Here is a 20,590-nt window from a genome sequence, read left to right as displayed (position 1 = left end):
AAATTCTGAGAAATTAAATGGTACGAAACGATCTTGATCTACAAATTCAGACCGCAATGTCTTCAAAGGGGTTGAATGAAGGAGTTTGCAAAAATTAGCGTATTTTTCAAGTCAATAAACATTCTTAATTGTCGAATGTCTTTGTCAGCGAACATCTGACTTTTCAAAAGCATAGGCCTGGTCAGTGGCGTCATGCCCATTGAAATAAAGGGGGCACGTGCCCCCGGATATTCCTCCCCTGATAATTTTTTTGATCATAACTTTGTTCCTATTATGCTCCATAATAAGCCAGAGCCTATAACGACTCAAATGTATTCTTCTGGATGTGTAATAAACCGTAGCAAAATAGCTGAAGACCGGTCAACATCAGCCTTTTTCCTAAAATTGGTGTCGGGTGTATGTTCCCGGAACAACTCACCGTGCATTGAGCTTCATAACGCTTTTTCTTGTGTTGGACTGTTACAGTTAACTTTAGGCTACAGTTTGAACAGTTGAACTGTTACAGTTACAGTTTAAACAGATACAGTCAATGGTGTTGAAGTGGTAAGTAGTCTAGCTAAGCAATAAAAAGTAGTGGAATTATTTGTAGTTGACCAGGAAATTTTGACTTGGTGATCAAATAGTTAGAACTATGGATTTGATGTTGGCCGCGAATTCAGAGCATAACGTTAGCCTACATGGTGTCAGTGTAACGTAGTCTAGGCTACTCTTACAAATATTACAAATATTTAGCAGTCTCCTGGTTCAATTGTTTCCAGTTTCATAGAAACGAGGGTGTTAAATTTGCAGTGACTACAAAATTCAACCTAATAACATTAGGTGCAAGGCATTACGTTGGATGTTTCTCCACTTGTTCTCTTCACGTACAGTGGGCATCGCTTTCAAATGGCCACTTCAGTCGCGCATTACGAGGCGTGAAGCTGCGTGAAGCTTTAGTACCACTTTCAGCCACTGTGCATCGCTCTGCCACTGTACATCGCTCTGTCAGTAGCCTGACTGCCGCCCCTTCTGAAAAAGCAGGAGGCTAGGCTACCTTTAAACGTAATTGTTAGAAATCCCAGCCTACGAATTCAATAACAAAATAAACCCATCGTAATTAAACATTACCTCGATTAAGGCTATTTGGGTATGGCTTAAGGCTTGACTACACGGTGGTAGCAAAAAACGAAATCTGCTTGTGATAGCCTACCGGTGCCGCTCCACAAAACGAAAAAATATTTTAATTTGCTGTCTATGTTATTGTCAGTGTTGGGGGTAACGCAACTACGCAAATCAAAACAGTGTCTTAATTTGCCCTACTTCTTGACTGCAATGTAGTCAATTGACTGCTTGACAGGTAATTTTTATTTTATAAACAAATACATCTGCTTTATGCCGCAGAATTACATTCATATTTGGCTGACTGCAGACGCGCCACTTCCCTCCCCATATCCCAAGATTAAGATAGTAGCCTATACAAAAAGCACTTCATACTATCATAAAAAATCGTTAAAACGAATAGCTATTTGCAATTTGACAAAACACTGGTCCTCATTTTGCGAATGCGAGGACGATATAATGAGCCCTGTTGCATTTAGTTAGATGTCCCGAAAGTGACGATAATGTTGGAAAACCACTGGCTCAGAATCACACAAATTTAACACATGACAGTTGGATAGCCTACTTCATCATGTCCCCATGCCTACATTTTTGTGAGTAGCATAGAGATCATTAAAACAATAAAGTATGGCTCTCCGTTTGGGACATCAAAACGTGATATTTTCAATAGTCTACCGTCGAAGATGCTGACTTGCAAAAGCCTCGGGATAACACGTTATCTCCACTATCATCAGTCATGCCCCTTGATCAAAGTGGGGAATGAAATAAAAGTTTGAGAACCACTGGCTTAACAAGTTACCTGCAGTCCAGAACACAGAATCTGTTGCAATATTCTGATGATCGTGATGATATCGGCAAATGTTTGTTTTCCAAAGTAAGAATTTCACTTCACCATGCACCTTCGACAATACCTGGCCTACCTGGTATCATTACAAACATTATTCTGTGTCCTAAAACTGGCATATTTTATGGCATTGTGTCATGTAAGTTCGTTGCAAAATCTAGAGAAATGTGTGAGGTGGTCAGTGGGGACAATTGAGACACACATTGGATTGTGTTATTACTTGAACATTCCACACTATCCACAGCTGTGGTAGGCCTATCAGGGGCAGGAGGATTACTGTTAGCGCAGGCTTTATATAAAATTCTTCAACAGAAGGCCTCAAATGTTGTCTTGTTTGTGGGAGCTTTGTTTCGCTTCTGTAATCTCGGCTTCATTGAAAATGAGGGCTTCCCTCAATGACCCTCCGAGAATAAATAAAGATTGAATGAATGAATGAATGAATGAATGCAGGCTTGCCGAAAATAAAGGCCTGTGGTTTTGCGAGCCTACAGTAAATAACAGACCCGCCAGAATGCGTTATGATGCTTTTAACGAGATGTTTTGGTACTCGCGACACTGCATGTTCTTAAATAACAATGATCATCAATAATATTCCACCATTAATTTGGGGAAATGGGCAAGCGTGACCACCTTGATTATTGATGATTGTAACGCTGGCATGATTCCAAACACCTCCCTTACGCATGATGAGTGACAGGTGACAGGTCTCAGAATGCGTTAAGCCTACACAAGGACGGAAGATGATGAATAACTGGGGCCGTAGGCTATTCACAAAGGCTTTTTATCTTACTACTAGGAGTAGGCTACTCCTAAATCGCACTTTAAGATTTTTAGCTTGGAGTTTTCTCTTAAAGTTATTCACAAAGCCTTTCAGACAACTCCTAAACTAGGAGTGAGTCTTAGAGTTGGCTATGGATGACGTCATTACTCATGCACAAGCTTGACTGAAGTGACCACCTTGATTGGCTGACGATTGTAACGCGGGAATTCCAAACACCTCTCTTCCAATGATGAGTGACAGGTGACAGGTCGGAGAATCGCGTGCTACACAAGTAGTCTTGAAGGACGGAAGATGATTAATAACTGAATAAAAAGGCCTAGCCTAAATGAATAAAGAGTAAGGCAAAACAAATAGCCTAGTAGCCCTAATGAAACATAGGCCTATGGATTGATGCAGTAGCCTACCTTTGCAACATTATTAAATTAATCTGTCACCATATGCCTAGGGCTACGTTTGCAAAGAGGAGAACATTGTAATTTGATTCACAATGAAACGTTACATTTCATTTACATGTTAACAATGAGTAGTTTTGGTTGTTGTTGGTATGTTATTGCATCCCTTTATGAATGCAAAATTGTTCCCCTCGATTGGAAGCTCCTGTTTATGCATAGGCTACGATTTCAAAACATCATAACGTAAAATGCCACAAAAAAAGCTGTTTATGAATAGGTCTTAGTGAGTTAGGAGTCCTCTCTTAAGCTGTCCCAGACTTAGGTGCTACTTTTAGGTCTAAAATGCTTCGTGAATTACTTTTTGTGAAAAAATTAGGAGTCGTAAAGTTAGGAGTGACACGACCATTATTTTTTTAGGAGTTGCTCCTAAATTAAGCCAGTTAGGAGCTACTTTTAGCCTTTAAATTCTTTTGTGAATCTGCCCCTGAATAAAAAGGCCTAGCCTAAATGAATCAAGGCAAAACAAATAGCCTAGTAGCCTAATGAAACATAATGGATTGATGTAGTATCTTTGTAACATTATTAAATTATTATGTTACTATGCCTACGTTTGCAAAAGAGAACATTTTAATTTGATTCACAATAATGTTACATTTAATTTACATGTTGACAATGATTAGCCTAGTTTTGGTTGTTGTTGGCGGCGTTATTGCATGTTAGTTATGCCTACAATGCAAAATTGTTTCCTCACGATTGGAAGCTCCTGTAGCTGCATAGAATTTCAAAACACGGCAAAATGCCGCAAGTTTGTGAATAGGTCTGTGAGTAGACCTCTTGACTTCTTTTAAGCTGTCAGAGGTGGGAAGGTGTGATTTGTTGGTGGCAGGGCCGGATAAACTGGGCACAAATGTCTGATAGCCCCCCTTCCCCCCAGCAAACGTGAATCGGGTGGTTAGTTAATAGGCCTATCGTGAAGATTTTTCCTGCCATCTAAGGCACGAGCGCATCTGTGAGGCCAAGCCTCACCAAGTAGCTCGTTTGTTTACAACGAACATTCCATTTAATTAAACTCCTTTATAGGCTATGCCGAAATAGTTTTCAACATTTTGAATATTAGTGTCGGGTGAATTGAAATGTTCTCAAAGTAGCCTTATGGCTGAAAGCTGCTTGGGATCCCCCCGTCAAGCAATATAACCATACAAACACGCTTCCTGCACTCATTGTTTCAAAAGGAGTAATTTTGGCTTTGTCAGAACTGAAGAGCTGTGGACGGCACGGCACGGTATGCCCAATGAAAATAAATTAACGCAACACAACACAGACCTCGCTTCAAGGCGTCAGTCACTGACATGAACGAAACACAGAACCCGCTTCTCTCACGGCAGTCACTGACAGTAACCTAGAATAAATGCATGGGGAAAAACACTTCCCCATGACAAAGACATCGTAAAACACTGAAAGTTAATATTTTGTCACTAGCAACATACACCTGTCCTTTGTCAAATGTATTATGTTCCAAGTAGCCTATGCGTAATTCTGCTTCATAAAGTTGAACAAATACATTTGCTTATTTCACAGAAAAATACAAATAGCCAGTTAGGGTCTACAGTGCAGAGTTGGTAAGTTATGGTAGGCCAACTTGCATACAAACAGGGGAAATTCTTTCTCTAGCTGAGTAGCCTCAGGTGCGCACGTAGACATAAGGCCGAACATGCAAGCGCCAATGAATCGTGCTCTCACGACAATCACGCCGTTAAACTTAAATAGGTTAACATCACTCTATCACCTTCAAGCAAGGAAAACGATGATTTGAAGACATCTGTTTCGTTGGAAGGGCAAGGGGTAGCAACAGGGCAACACAGAGACAGGCCCGATGGCAGGGCTGTTATGAGAGTATTAAAATATGGGATATTCTACGGGAAAACATTAAAACGGCAAGACAGCGGGGGAAAGTTAAAATACGTGATAAACACAGAAAAAGTTGGCATGCATTGTTTCGGTCCCCGTGCACAGGGATTATTTGTCATATTATTAATCACATATGATTATTTGTGAAATTGTGCAAACAGACGCAACACATTTGAAAAGGAAGGACTGGTAGCATGCAAGCTCACGGGAAAGATTGATTTAAGAACGTTATCACAGTGTGTGGCTGTGGCGCGGGTGGAAGACAGCGACAATTGGCAGGGGAGGGGCATGTCTTTTTTAACAATTCTGTCGGAGGGTCATTGAACAATTTCTAGCAGGCAAGAAAGGGTCATGCAACTTTTGACTGAAGCACTCAAAATTCCTCCGGTGGCCCCTTAAATAAATAACGAACAGTCCCTAGATTGCTGCTGGGCTATATGTCTTGGTTCATGTCTGTTAACAACTCATTGCCGTCAAACGCATAGCCTATCTCGCGGTTGCATCCATTACAAACAAACATGCAATGTGAACGTCTGGGATTGGGGAGAGCACTAAATGCTGTACTGAATAAGCACGAAGTCAAACCTTTAAATGAAAAACACTCTTTAATAATCAAAAAAATAAATAAACCGCTAATGAAGTAAACTTGTGACCATCAAAAATCGTTTATCGCCTGTAACTCCGTTATAACAGGACGTAACAGGAAGGCATTTGGCTGAGCAACGGAGGTTAATATGCTCTATATTTTGTCCAAATGATGTCTGTCTATCATCGTTCTCGGAGAAAACCAGAATGTTTAATTTGTCCTGCGTTTCTTTTACGGCTGCAAACGGGATTCACTCGCAGTTAACCAAATATTTCTTTATTAGGGCAGGGCAGGCATATTTCTGGCTATTAAATTATTTCTAAACCAGTCTGCTAAAGTCTGTAGTGAAGTCTGTGTAGGGTTTTCCAGGCTCCATTTCTTTTAACGAGACAACCTGCTCACTTGAGCCATCTACCGGTTGTTTGGGTTGTTGCAGCGTCTCACTGGAAAAATACAAATTAAAGTTGCGTGATACTGCGTGATCCCGCGCACGGACCGCGAGTGAATCTGGCCAAGTCGAAGCACTGCCCACTGTATCTGGCAGCTAATCCATGTAGTGAAAAGGTATAGGCCTAGGCTACCCCATCAAATGGAGGTCTAAAGTTGTTTTAAATAAATGATCGCTATGACCGTGATGTAGAGGGCTCATAACTTAGGTTATTATCCGGTCACTTGCTCATGATTTGCAGGTAGCAACTTACAAATGAGTAGCCTAGTAAAATATTCAAATATTTAGTGTTAACCTTACTCAGCACTGAAACCTGTCAAACTTCTTTCAAAGACCTTCATCACATGAATTAAGATTAAAATAATTTAATTTCTGAGCACCACAAAGTCAGACCTCAGCAACTTTTTTAATGTAAGATTGTTCTTAGGTCACATATCAATCAAATCATAACAACTGCAATGGTTCTGTTTTTTAAATCATGTGTAGTCAAGTGTAAATGTGTGTGTCTAAACATGCTTTAATAAACTGAATTAGAGTTTACAGTTCTTTCACCAACCTATGTGTTTTACATTGACTTACAAAATAGATACTTCAGCTTAGACCTCAGATAGGTGCTTGCTCTGTTAGGTATTTCTGTCCCTCCCAAACTGCATTGAAATGGTATGTTTAGGCCATCCTTAAAAATATTTTTGTTTGCAGTAACAGCCAAAAAAAAATAAAAATGGGTCGGTAGGTAGGTCAATATTTTTTTTTTCAAGATTCAAAGTAAAAAAAAAAAGTTCAATTTTGGTCATTGTGATTACGTAGGAATGAATTTACACAAATGTGCATATCGCGGACGTAACTGACTGGGTCTTCAACCCGTGCCTTCAGGCGCACCATTGCAAACCTCATTCTGATGCAGGTTATATAGACCAGCCTTTCTCAAACTTCTTTGACCTGAGGCCCGGTCATGGCAGACTTTTGGGTCATAGGGCTCATCTACATGTACCCAGAAAGAAGGCTACAATAGCTCTTGGCCACGTTATATTGAAATTTGACTATACAATACTCAATGCTATACAGTATATTATATACAGTCTCTGCTCTGTTTCTAAGGAAGTTCCAAAACAACGCGCCGTTCTATTAAGTTTCGTTAAATAAATAAATAGCCTTCTAACAGGTTGAAGCGGAGCTTTGATACCAACGCTATCGATTAGTTTCAGTTTCTCTCGCGCAGACGCCGCATTGAATGAATGCTCATACCACCACTTAATTGTAGGGCTCCATGTTTAATGACATCGATAGCAGAAACGTTTGTTTTCTTTTTTTCGCCGATCCGCGGTTTCTTGATCAACTGCGCAGCAAATTATCAGATGAAGCATCGGGCCTAATTTCACTCCACGACTCGAATTGAACCAGCAGTCTCCATGTTATGGACCCATATTTCGAGAAATGCTGAATAGACCACAACCAATTTCAATACTCCGACACGGTCACCGCTAGACTAGGGGGAGAAGGGATGAGAAAAGATCTGGCCACAGTTCTTCCAGAACTTCGTGCCAAGTAAAAGCGTTATCAGTTTGTGTGAATGAAACGAAGCGTAGGCCATAGTGTGACATGCGTAAAACCAATGGTGTAGAGATGACGCCAAGTGAGCCACGCAAAGTGAGCCACGTTTGCATGTAGGCAATTTATATTCACAATACGTGGGCCTACTAAAAGAAATTGTATTGCATTTGTATTGGTTGTTTAGAGTAAAAAAAACAATCGGTCGGTATTAACGCAAGTTTACAACCGGCAAGTCGGTCGGACTAAAAGGGGGCAAAAAATAAATATTTGGGTCGGTTCTAAATTGACAGGGTCGGTCGGGTTACGGCAAACGAAAATATTTTTAAGGATGGCCTTAGCAGCCAGAATTTAAACATTTCCAGGGGGAGAAATCTCTGGCCCCCCTCTAACATGCAGTGTTGTATAAAGTACTAGAAAGCAATACTTGAGTAAAAGTACAAGTATCGCACTAGATAAAGACTTTGGTAGAAGTGAAAGTTACTTTTTAGAATGTTACTTAAGTAAAAGTCTTAAAGTATCTGATATATACTGTACTTAAGTATCAAAAGTAATTTTCTGATATTTAATGTACTTAAGTATTTAAAGTAAAAGTAAAAAGCAAGCGGTTTTATTTTGAACTTTTATTGTGAACTTTATTTTGGCTTTCTGACATCAAAGAAAAAAAAACAGAAACAGAAATGTCACTTTTGTATGAACTTTAGGTAAAAATGACAAATAAATAGCTTATTTCTTTAAAAATAAAATGACCTGGGAGAAAATTTTGGTCATGTGGTATGAACATTTCTAGGGCTTACTCCCCAGGTCACCATCTCACGCTCACACACACACAGGCCACAATGTCCAGCTACTAATATGCCAGTCATTAGTTGAAACTGAAAAGGTGTCTGTTCATATTCAAAAGAAGCTGGTTTTCAAAGTTGCCAGAATTCAGTGCTTGGGAGTTTCAGGCCCAAGACCGGCCCACGTTTTCCATAGTGGTGGAAATTGGATAAATGAAGCAACATTTCAGCTCTCCTGTAGTTTTTATTAGTACCATGGTTCAACAAATGTGTAAAGGTTATATAATAATTTACTTCAACTAAGAAGTTAACAAAAAATATTCCACTATTCCACAAGTTAACAAAAACAGAAAGAAAGAAAGAAAGAAAGAAAGAAAGAAAGAAAGAAAGAAAGAAAAAAAGAAAGAAAGAAAGCCTTTGAAATGTAGCCTATCCCATGCTTCCACAAAGAGGCATATTGAACTAATGTTTAGGCTACATGTTTTTTGCATGGGTAGGCTATATTGTTGTTTGGTGATTTAGCCTACTCCTTTACTACAACCCTCTTCTGAGCAAACAAGGCATATAGGTTTATCATGTAGGGTATTTGCTTTCTCACATTAAATAATTTTAATTTATCCTCTCTACTTGTCCCTGTAGTCAGCCTCCTCATCACTAATTTCGGGGTCATCATTTCCAGTGGTCGACTGGTTGATCTGCTGCTCAGTCTCTCCTGGCCTCTTTCTACCATCCATCCTTCCTGGCGCTTGTGTCTACTGTAGGGCCGGCTCGGCTATCTGTATCTGAGAAAACGTTTTGGAAAAGACGGGCTATGTGGACCCAACCAAATCTTTTTGGGAGGGGAGAACTCCCTCACGTAGGCTACAACCCATGCAGAGGCATTGCATTGGTGTCATGCACAGAATGCGGAACATGTCCTACTTTAAGAAAAGATAGGCTAACGTGACAAATGTCAATATTTTTTCCTCGACCGGCCCAAAAGTGAAGCGGCCCACAGGGAATTCTCCCGATTTCCCACCCCGGGCCCAGTCTTACTCTTCTTGGACTGAAGACAAGACCTGCGATGCTAAATAGCCTTTCACATGCCGCTGAGGCAGGTAGCGGAGTGTTCAGCTTCACAGAAAGCTGCCAATGTACAGAAACATTCCTTGCAAATACGGCCACGGGTGTATGACGTTATCTTCACCACTACCCTGTTCACCGAGTTCACCACTATCGCCGGGTGGTCGCCTATGATAACGGGAGGTCCTCCAGTAGGTGCTTCCATGGCGGTTTCAGTTAAAAGGCCCTCCTTCTTTATAGCAACAAACAGCTGAAATAGATGCAAGAGCGGCGTAATGCAATCTAGGAGCAGTGATTTGCCAAACCTCCCTTATTGCACACATTTCTTCTAATTTTATGTTTTAGTAACGAGTAACGAAGATGCTTAGTGGAAATATAACGGAGTAAAAGTATATATTTTATCTAGGAAATGTAGTGGAGTAAAAGTGAAAGTGGACATAAATTTAAATAGCGAAGTAAAGTAGCCTACAGATACGTGAAATTTCTACTTAAGTACAGTAGCGAAGTATTTGTACTCCAATACATTACAACACTGCTAACATGACACCTCCCCGAAAAAAAATAATTGCCTGATTGTGCCCCCTCTGAATTTTGGCTTGCATGACGCCCCTGGGCCTGGTAGTCGCTCAGACAAGGAGTTATAAGATAAAGGCAGTACCATTTGTGTCACCTAATGCAGTTCAGTGAATTAGCAAGATACCATCAGAAGCCAACAATCATAAAGCAGAGTTATTTCTATCTGCTTTACTTTTGTGAGTTGCGACCACCTAGGCTATGTTATAGACGTTCTATGAGGTACCAGTGTTTAGCTGTGTCACAAAACAATAAGCTTTGTCAGACTACTTTTAAAATGATATTCAGGGCTATATACATTTTAAACATTCGGGGCTGAAGACCCGACAAAGCCTTGCGTTAATTCTTCAGGTGGGAAGTGTCAGGAATTTTCATACGAGAGACGCTCTCATTGGTGGTTAGTATATGGAGTAGGGGATTGACAGCAACATATACTGTAGCCAATCACATTATGAGAGATGCTGAATTTAACATTAACTGCGATGCTTGATTTTAAATTAATGGAAATTTAGCTGGGACTGTAAGCTGGCACACGTGGGTGCTCGATGTTTTCCGTGGGTGCTCGAGCGACGGAACACGGTATTGGCGCCTATGACAAGCGTATCTCGCGGTTGCATCCATTACAAACAAACATGCAATGTGAACGTCTGGAATTGGGGAGAGCACTAAATGCTCTACTGAATAAGCACGAAGTCAAGCCTTTAAATGAAAAACACTCTTTAATAATCAAAAAAATAAACGCTAATGAAGTAAACTTGTGACCATCAAAAATCGTTTATCGCCTGTAACTCTGTGATAACAGGACGTAACAGGAAGGCATTTGGCTGAGCAACGGAGGTTAATATGCTCTATATTTTCTCCAAATGATGTCTGTCCATCATCGTTGCACTCGAGAAAACCAGAATGTTTAATTTGTCCCTGCTTTTTTCACGGCTGCAAACGGGATTCACTCGCAGTTAACCAAATATTTCTTTATTAGGGCAGGGCAGGCATATTTCTGGCTATTAAATTATTTCTAAACTAGTCTGCTAAAGTCTGTAGTGAAGTCTGTGTAGGGTTTTCCAGGCTCCATCACTTGAGACATCTGCCGGTTGTTTGGGTTGTTGCAGCATCACTGGAAAAATACAAATTAAAGTCGCGTGATCCCGCGTGCGGACCGTGAGGGAAGCTAGCCAAGTCGAAGCACTGCCCACTGTAATACATTTGGTATCTTTTGATCACTAGGGGGCGCTATAATCACAGGAAGTAGGCTCATATATCAGCAACGCTTTCACGCTTTCATTGGTTACACAACCATGTGTTTGATGTTGCCATGCAACTCCAGTCTGCTTGGCCCCCTCATGGCTGCTTGCAGCTATCAGAGCTAGTGAGCGGAGCGCGAACGAGCGAGGAGCAGAACGGATGGAATTTTGTTGGATTGCGGAGTGCTTTTTAATTTAGAGGCCGGAGATGCTGCTCTGTTCCGCTCCAATTTCGCTCAGATAACGCTCACGCCACGAGTCTGAGGCATGCCCAAATCCACCCAGAATTCATGTCTTCCTAATAAAACAGAGACCGTTAAATTTCAAAGATATTGGCCATAGTAAGTTCGTTGATGAGGATGGAGTTCGCTAAATATTTTAGAAAGGAAACTGATCATACAAGCGTACTATTCCTACAAAACAACTAGATACTAACAAAGTAGAGCAAGAACAACCATGTGGTGACACTGTTCCAGTGACTAAAGATTCATTTTGGAAGAAGACACAGTTCGTGGAAACAAAGAAAAACGTGCGTAGGCTAAATTGAATATGCTTCATATCAAGTAGAAGGCTAAAGTAAAACTTGGATGCTAAGCCTGGCCTGTATTCTTTAGGCAATTAATCCCACTGATCCCTTTAGTTTTAGGCTTACTGTATGTGTATTGACGTTAAGATAATTGGTTAGCCGTTCAAGATATACTATTCGAATATGACTATCTCTATTTGGATATTCTAAAATGTACAGAATGTGCTTCCATAGCATGACATGGCATAACATAGCATAGAAGTCTTGCTATTATTGAAGTTCTGCTAGCTCCTCACTGTCCATTAAATTAGAATTTTGCAGACACAATAAACAATGGATCTGAGACATTTCCCATTTTTACAGTGCATGAAAATGCACTGTACTGTTCTTCCTAGGCCTCTTCTTATTAGAGTGCATGAAAATGCACTCTACTGTTATCCGAATTATTAGAGTGCATGAAAATGCACTCTATTGTTACCCGATTTCTTCTTATTACTAGCCTGGGTGTTCCCATGCTGCCTTGCGCGCGATTTGATTCACGCTGCTAAGGCAGCCTGGAGACCATGGAGCAAATTTTCGCCTGAGATAGGGAACCAATCACAGAACAGGTGGGAAAGCAAGACGATGATGAGCTATGCACAGACGCATTTGATAGACATCCGTGGCACCCAATAAACGGATCTGGGCATTTTTTTCAAATACGAAAAAATGAACGTTTGGTTCCCAGACCACGTCTCATTGAGAAGTGGTGGCGCTAGCCAGGCTATCTTATTACAGTGCATGAAAATGCACTGTACTGTTCTTCCTAGGCTTCTTATTAGAGTGCATAAAAATGCACTCTACTGTTATCCGAATTTTTCTTAATATTATTCTTCTCACGCTTTTTGTGCATTTAATACAGCTTCAACCGTTTAACTTAGAAACTTCATTCAAACTGCGTTGCGTAGGTCTTACTTATGTGACTTCAGCTATGTATTTTTCAACTTTGTAACTTTTATACTTTTTAAACTATTAATTAAAAACTACTAAAATTTCCCCATTGACTTAACATTAGATGATGACATCACAAAAGAGCAACTAGAAAATGTAATTCCAGGGAATTACGAGTGCATGAAAATGAAGCTAGGACAGACATAGCATAGCTTAATAAAAAGTTGATAGTTTAGACGTAGACAGTTTAAAAGTTGAATGTAGATAGTTTAACAGTTGTTAATAGATAGTTGTTAATAGATAGTTTAATAGACAGATAGTTTAATGAATGTTGAAAGTTTAAAAGTTATATGTAGATAGTTTAAAGGTTGTTGACATACTGATGACTATTTGTTGGTAGACAAATAGTTTAAAGGCTCTATATAGGTAGATAGTTGACGATAACTGACAGTTGGAATGGCTCTAATGTTTGCTAGTAGTTATGCTAACAAAGCTAATTATTTTGACCAAGTTACTTAGTTAACTTAGCTCATGTTTTCTAGTAGTTTTGGAAAAAATGTTAACAATGTTAACATGTTAACTATGCTAACCATATGACTTAGCTAACTTAGCTAATAATTTTAGCAGTTATACTAACAATGCTAACTATGCTAACCATGTGACTCAGCTAACTTAGCTAATCATTTTTAGCAGTTTTGCTAAAATGCTAACAATGCTAATGATGCTAACTAGCTAGTGAGGACTTTTATTTTGAAACAGTTGAAGGCAGAGTATACAGTTGATGGGAGTCATAGTTGACAAACAGTTACAGTAACAGTTGAACAGTTAAAAAGTTGGATAGTTTAAAGGGACTTATTATTATATTAAACTTATTTTGAAACAGTTGTGGGCACAGGAAGCAGTTGAACAGGATCTGCAGTCTTAATACAGCCATATTGTATGCTTAAAGCCTGAGACAGTGGCTCCAGGTGGCCTGAACACCTGGCATAGGATTGTAATTAGAGTGCATGAAAATGCACTCTATTGTTATCCAAATTATTACAGTGCATGAAAATGCACTGTACTGTTATTCCAAGGCATTTTATTACAGTGCATGAAAATGCACTGTACTGTTCTTCCAAGGCATTTTATTATTATTACAGTGCATGAAAATGCACTGTACTGTTATTCCAAGGCATTTTATTACAGTGCATGAAAATGCACTGTACTGTTCTTCCTAGGCTTCTTCTTCTTATTATTATTACAGTGCATGAAAATGCACTGTACTGTTCTTCCTAGGCTTCTTATTAGAGTGCATGAAAATGCACTGTACTGTTCTTCCTAGGCAACTTCTTCTACTTCTTCTTCTTCTTATTATTCCGCTTACCACTTTTTCCGTACGCAATGTTCAATGTTGCAAACAGTTTAACTTAGAAACTTCATTCAAACTTTGTAACGTAGGTCTTCAAACAGATCGGGTTGGTATGACTTTTCAACTTTTATACTTTTTAAACTATTAAAGAAAAACTTTTTAAAAATCCCCATAGACTTAAAATGGCCAATTGTGACATCATAATACGGCCGTTAAGCAATTAGAATCCTATGGCAGGTGTTCCGGCCACCTGGATCAACTGCCAGTCTCAGGCTTTAAGCATACAAACTGGCCCTATTAAGACTACACATCCTGTTCAACTGCTTCCTCTGCCAAAAAACTGTTTCAAAATAAAAGTCCTCACTACAACATTTCACTGTTAAACAATTTAACCCTTTAAACTACTGAACTTTTTAACTGTTCAGCCATTGTAACTGTTACTTGTCATCAACTATGACTCCTACCCACTGTAGCTAGTTAGCATGGTTAGCATAGCATTGCTAACATTTTTAGCAAAACTTCTAAAAATGATTAGCTAAGTTAGCTAAGGAACATGGGTAGCATAGTTAGCATGCTAATTAGCATAACTACTAAAAATGATTAGCTAGGTTAGATAAGTTACTTGGTTATTAGCATAGTTAGCATTAGGGATCGACCGATATGTTTTTTTCAGGGCCGATACCGATATCAATTATTACTAAAACAGGAGGCCGATAACTGATATGTAAAACCGATATGTCAGTTGTCAAAAAGGGGGGTAGGTACTAAAGGCGATATGCTGCAAAAAATTAATTCAAAAGCATTTAATTATGCAAACTTTTCTTTCTTCTTTTGATACACAATTGTCTATCAACTTGCATCACTTGCAAGTGTAAATCCTGTGTATCATGTTAATCCAAGAGCTAAGTGATAGCAATTATTTTCATAGACTAGGCCTACACAATGGGCTATGTGCTTGTTAAGGGACCTGTCACAAAGAGGATGCTTTGCCATCGTGTGTGTGAGTGCACGAGAGAGGGAGAGGAAGAGGTGCATGCGTGATGGCAAGTGTTACGGTTGAATAGTTTAACAAAACAGTTTTAAAATAGTTCTTAGGCTATTTAAGTATGCAATTTGTGTCCATGTGTAGACTACAAGCTACACTTTTGAGAGCCTAAAGCTCAGGACGCGATTTAGTTCAGGTCGGATTAAATTACGGCTGGCCCTGGGTGCATGTTATCTTTTCTGACAGTCCGTTTCAAAAAGGAGCAATTAGACTTTTTGACGTTCGCTATCGCATAATTTAGGACTTGTCTGTACTATGTCCGCCGTGGTGTCCCGTTATTCACAATTAACCAACGAGGCGGAGGCAGAGAACTCCCGACACGCAGCACCCGAGTTTGTAGGCTAACTAGTAAACAGTAACGTGCATCAATCAGGAATTCGCTAAATGAAGGAAGTGGGTGCTTTACTTATTGATCCGGATCAAAGAGAATAACTTACAAAGTGGTGTTTTTGTAACTTCAGTGTTAGATGATTGTGATTCATTGCAACTTCAGCAATGTAGGCTACCTTCCTTACCGTCGAAAAATAGCTCCGTACAGCTGAAGCCCAGTCTACAGTCTGCCTCAGTGAGAATCCTAAACTTTGTCTGTGTTCAGTCTTCGATCCTGATTGGCTGCATTCGTGTTAACTAACAAATCAGACGGTGTAGTGGGCAGGACAATGCTCTTGACCACAGAGTAGCAAATGCAGGGAGTGAGAGACGCTTTACAGACAAAGTAGCGCGTTTCATTCTTTATCCATTTCAATATCAGTTTATCGGTGGAAAAAATGACCGATACCAATTATTATAAAAATGCTAAATATCGGCCCTAATAATCGGCCAGGCCGATAATTGGTCGATCCCTAGTTAGCATGTTAACATTGTTAGCATGCTAGTTAGCATAGTTAGCATAACTACTAAAAATAATTAGCTAAGTTAGCTAAGTCACTTGGTTAGCATGTTAGCATGCTAGTTAGCATAACTACTAAAAATGATTAGCTAGGTTAGCTAAGTCACATGGTTAGCATAGTTAGCATTTTAATATTGTTAGCATATTACTTAGCATAGTTAGCATAACTACTAAAAATGATAAGCTAAGTTAGCTAAGTCACAAGGTTAGCATAGTTAACATGCTAGTTAGCATTGTTAGCATAGTTCTGTCAGGTCCATTAAGTCAAGAACAACACAGCAATAAATTATTTAGGAAATTTTATTGAATATATTACAAATTAAATTTGGCGGTATGGCTCTGTTCAGAGGGGTCCCCAGACCTTTCATGAGCACCATGAAAGAGCAGTGAGCCTGGGGACAGCAGCAGCAGCATTAGGGGGGACTCACACAGTTTAACACTGAGCGAGCTAAACTATTCCCCCATATGAACAGAGCAGGCAACTATGACATAAAGCCAATGCCATGTTATACACGACAGGGTGGAGCAGGGGAGGAGGTGGGTTGCATAAATGCGAGCAGCAAGCAGTTAGGAATAACTAAAGCAGCTTTAAATAAGGCGCCCTGTTTGGATGTAGCCATTTAGAAGCGAGAGGAGTGCGAAGGGAGTTGACAGCTGATCAGCTGACGCCCATAGCGGTTAGCAGCGCCTTGACTACTTGGCCTGTCAGAACTGACGCTGACGCTCAATTTATCATTTTTGACAAAATGATTAGAAACATAGTTAGCATAACTGCTAGCAAACATTAGAGCCATTCCAACTGTCAGTTATCGTCAACTATCTACCTAAATAATTTAACCATTTAAACTATCCACCTATTGGAACTGTTCAGTCATTCCAACTATATTAAACCTTATCTACCAAGCAAATAATTTAACCATATAAACTACCCATCTATTTAACTGTTCAGTCATTCCAACTATATTAAACCTCATCTACCTAGCAACCAATATAGTTTGTTTTTACTCTGTATATTTTACATCATATTTTTGCATTTTCATGCACTGTATTTCCTTCAGGAAATGTGTTTCTAGTCTTTGCTGTGTTAATGTATTTGATAGTCTACACCAGCGTTTCTCAAACTGTGGGTCGCGAGGAGACATGCCAGGTGGGGCGCGAACTGACGTGAAAAACAGGAGTTTTTTAAATGTATTTTTTTATCTGTAGCCTAGGCCCAGGTAGCACCCGATGTGCAATGGTTGCACTGTGTTATTCATAGGGAAGCGCTCGTGTCAAGGCAGCTTATAGTCCCGACCTGAATGAGATTTTGAACGAGGTTGTGAGAGTGGTGAATTTCATCAAGACCCGGCCCTTAAAAGCGTGTCTATTCTCCGCACTTTGAGAGGAGATGGGAGCTGACCAAAAGGCTGTACTGTTTCACAGAGAGGCAAGGTGGCTTTCCCGAGGCTTTTTCTCCTTCTTGGAGGAAGAGCGCATGTTTGAATCTGCAAGCACGTTCACTAATGAACATTTCTTGACGAAGCTGGCCTATCTTAGTGATATATTTGGAAAGCTCAATCAGTTAAATCTCCAGTTACAAGGCAAAGACAAGCACCTAGCAGATAAGATCACTGCATTCAACAAGACGATTGTGTGTGAGATTAGGTGCAGATCTATTTAAAATCATTATATTCAGCACATTTGTAGGCCTATCATATGTTGACTATTGATGAGATTTGTATATGTCTGATCCTATTCACTATTCTCGACAAAATTGATAAAAATAAATATTAATAAAACAATTTAAAAAAACTTGTTAACAATTGGTGGTGTTGGGGGTACTCCGGAAGATCATAATGTCTCAGGGGGTACATGCCTGTTAAAAGTTTGGGAACCACTGGTCTACACAATGCAGAGAAATAAGCAGAAAATAAAAGGGAGACCACTGAATTCACAGTCTAATGAAGGAAAGACTTTCCATTGCATTGCTAGAAACTCATCGTTGCACCGTACCACAAAGACCAGGCGCTATCCACCTTATGTTCTTGATAATGCACTCTCAAAGGATCAGTGTTAGCAGCGCGAATAACACTGTCGGTTATTCAAATATTTAAAATTATTTATATGCACACCCCTAATAAGTCCCATGTTTGAAATGTAATAAAATGCCATCATTGTTTCCTGTTAACTGATGAGAGTGTCTGCATTTTTCTTTTACAATGGTCACTCTGGATCCCCTGCAGCTGGTCATCCCACTGTCATGTGATGTTCTTCATGGAATGCTGTTTGAGGAGGAACCACTTCAAGAAGAAAAACGTATGAACCCTGGCTTCAACTCCTGTTTAGTATATTGAATATTGATTTTTTCATAGTTGATAATGGTCATTGGACCAGATGGTGGTACAACAACAATGTGATGCTTATAAATTACTGCAGTTGAACGTTGATCAGCTTTAGGCAATATAATACAATTGAATTAGCCTTCAAGGGATTTGTCGTTAGTTGCGTTTCCATCCAACTCATTCTTAAGCACATTCATTTTTACATACAATTTGGCTACAAAAGGCTAATTAAAAATGGATATTTCATAATTAAGGGTACAATTCTGAACAGCTGTTGGATCAATAAGTAGGATTGTGTATTCACATTTTAAGCTAATTTAAAATGTTTCCAGTCAGGAGTTCAATGGTAACTAGGTAGTGTCAGAGTAGAAGATTTCAATGGGCAGGATTCTTTTGATAATTTGATTTAAGTTGTCTTACTTGTGCAATTTGAGAATGAGGTGTTTATATAAAGTGTTAAAAAAAATTGCTTGTACATAATATTGGACGGGTGCATGCACCTGCAGATATTGTTTTAAGTATAATATGCAGCACAATGTCTGCAAGTTGTATTGCACTGTTGTTATCACACAAATTCATTATTTATGTCTTGACTTATGAAACTGCATTACCCCAGAAATAAGAGGGTCCATAATATTTGCTTTAATATGGGATGAATATGAGGTTTAATTACTGTTTTGTTTGTGACTGATTTGGTCTTCAAAAGCAAGTTGATCCTCATTTTGCATGACCAAAACAGTAGAAAAGCACTTCGACCACAGTCTTCTCTTTCATCTTGCAAATTCCAATATGCTAGTCCATGTGGTGGAGCAGAGTACATAAAGTGGAAACAGTTAGATCTAGATCCAGCTCTTCTTCCTGGATCTTGTGTTCTGCAGTGAGGACCATCTCCAGTTTTTAAAGTACAGATTTGTCCATTTTCATTGTGCCAGATTGAATTTACAAATAGACCAAAGTAAGCAGGGCTACCCTGTAGTTAGTATCAACAAGTGGGGCAGTGGTAGGATAGTGGCTAATGAGCTGGGCTAGCTTGCAGTTATTTGAAAAGTTAAGGGTTCAATTCCCAGCTTCCACGGTTGAACTTTGAGCAAGGCACTTAACCGTGAGTAAGCTTAAATTAAGTCCTACATGGGTCTGTTGGCCCTCTAAGTCAATGTAAATAGAAATTGATGTCCATGGAAATGGCAATGTTAGCCAATATATCTTTTTTGTATACTCCTACAGAGGGAGAGGAGTATGAAATCATTTAACTTATTTTTCCTCAACTAATCAGGTTTCTCTCTAGACCCTTTAAAACTATTTTGGGAACCAGTGATATTTATGACATTGACCATTGTTTTTATTTCAGAGCCATTAGCTTTATTTTACTTTCATTTACACTCTGTCAAACAGCAGACATACTTTGGGAGATGGGAAATGGTTATAATCAAAGATGTTCAATATTGATTTTTCTTTCTTACATGGGAAATGTGTTTATCATTTGACTGCATCAATAAAAAGAGGAAAACTTCTGGTGTTGTCCACTTTTTTTGTTAAGATAATGAGGAAATCCTGAGAGAGAACCACGAAGGAACCATGGGGCATATTCTTGCATGCTCCTAAGTAAGAAGAAAGTGTACAGCTACATGCTTCAGTGTTCAAGTTTGATGTGGATGTCCGCAAACAGTATTCCTATCTTGTAATCTATAAGTATATAGGGTAACCTATAGATAAACCATCTCAACACATAAATATGGCTAAAATTTAAATGTTATTGGTTAGACTTGCATAATATCACATAACAAGCATCTGTGTGAGTTTAGTCCTTGCATGCTGAGATTGAGCTCATTATAAGAACGTATGGCAGACTTGGAATCCTTCGGGGATCCGAGAATTTTGCCAGGGACATTTTTAAAATTTGGACTGATAAATACACCATTTTAATGCAGTGTGAGACAGAAAATGTAATCCTAAATCAGGCATCCTCTGACTCATATTATGAGCATTACCCAATACACACAAACTGCCTGTGTGAAAACATTTACAGACATAGTGGTTGACATACATGGTTGACATTTTAGGCTGAGAAAAAAAAAATCAGATATTAGGAGGGAAATCAGTCCTGTTGTAATTAAGCATTTAGTGAATTACGATTTTGAAAGAATTCACTGTTCCACACCATTCTTTTGTTGTGCAGCCATTTATGTCTCTTAGTCTGTGTTTTGATTATGTGTTAATGTATAATGTGTGTATACATGTGCATAATATATTATATATAGCCACTAA

The 20,590-nt window shown here is 39.2% G+C and overlaps 1 protein-coding gene across 3 annotated transcripts in view; it reads left to right on the top strand.

Moving 5' to 3' along the window:
- Positions 1-19,836, top strand: part of LOC125292184 (LIM and calponin homology domains-containing protein 1-like) — a 106,538-nt gene extending 86,702 nt beyond the window's left edge. For all 3 annotated transcript variants that reach the window (XM_048239380.1, XM_048239378.1, XM_048239379.1), the window contains one exon: positions 18,227-19,836. In XM_048239380.1, coding sequence (XP_048095337.1) covers positions 18,227-18,249 — 23 coding nt within the window. In that variant the 3' untranslated portion in view covers positions 18,250-19,836. The remainder of the gene's footprint in view (positions 1-18,226) is intronic.
- The last annotated feature ends 754 nt before the right edge of the window (positions 19,837-20,590 follow it).

Source organism: Alosa alosa, chromosome 3 (assembly GCF_017589495.1).
Source record: "Alosa alosa isolate M-15738 ecotype Scorff River chromosome 3, AALO_Geno_1.1, whole genome shotgun sequence".
Classification (NCBI taxonomy): domain Eukaryota; kingdom Metazoa; phylum Chordata; class Actinopteri; order Clupeiformes; family Clupeidae; genus Alosa; species Alosa alosa.
Note: the sequence above shows the minus strand (reverse complement) of the source record. Positions and strands in the feature narration are given on the sequence as shown.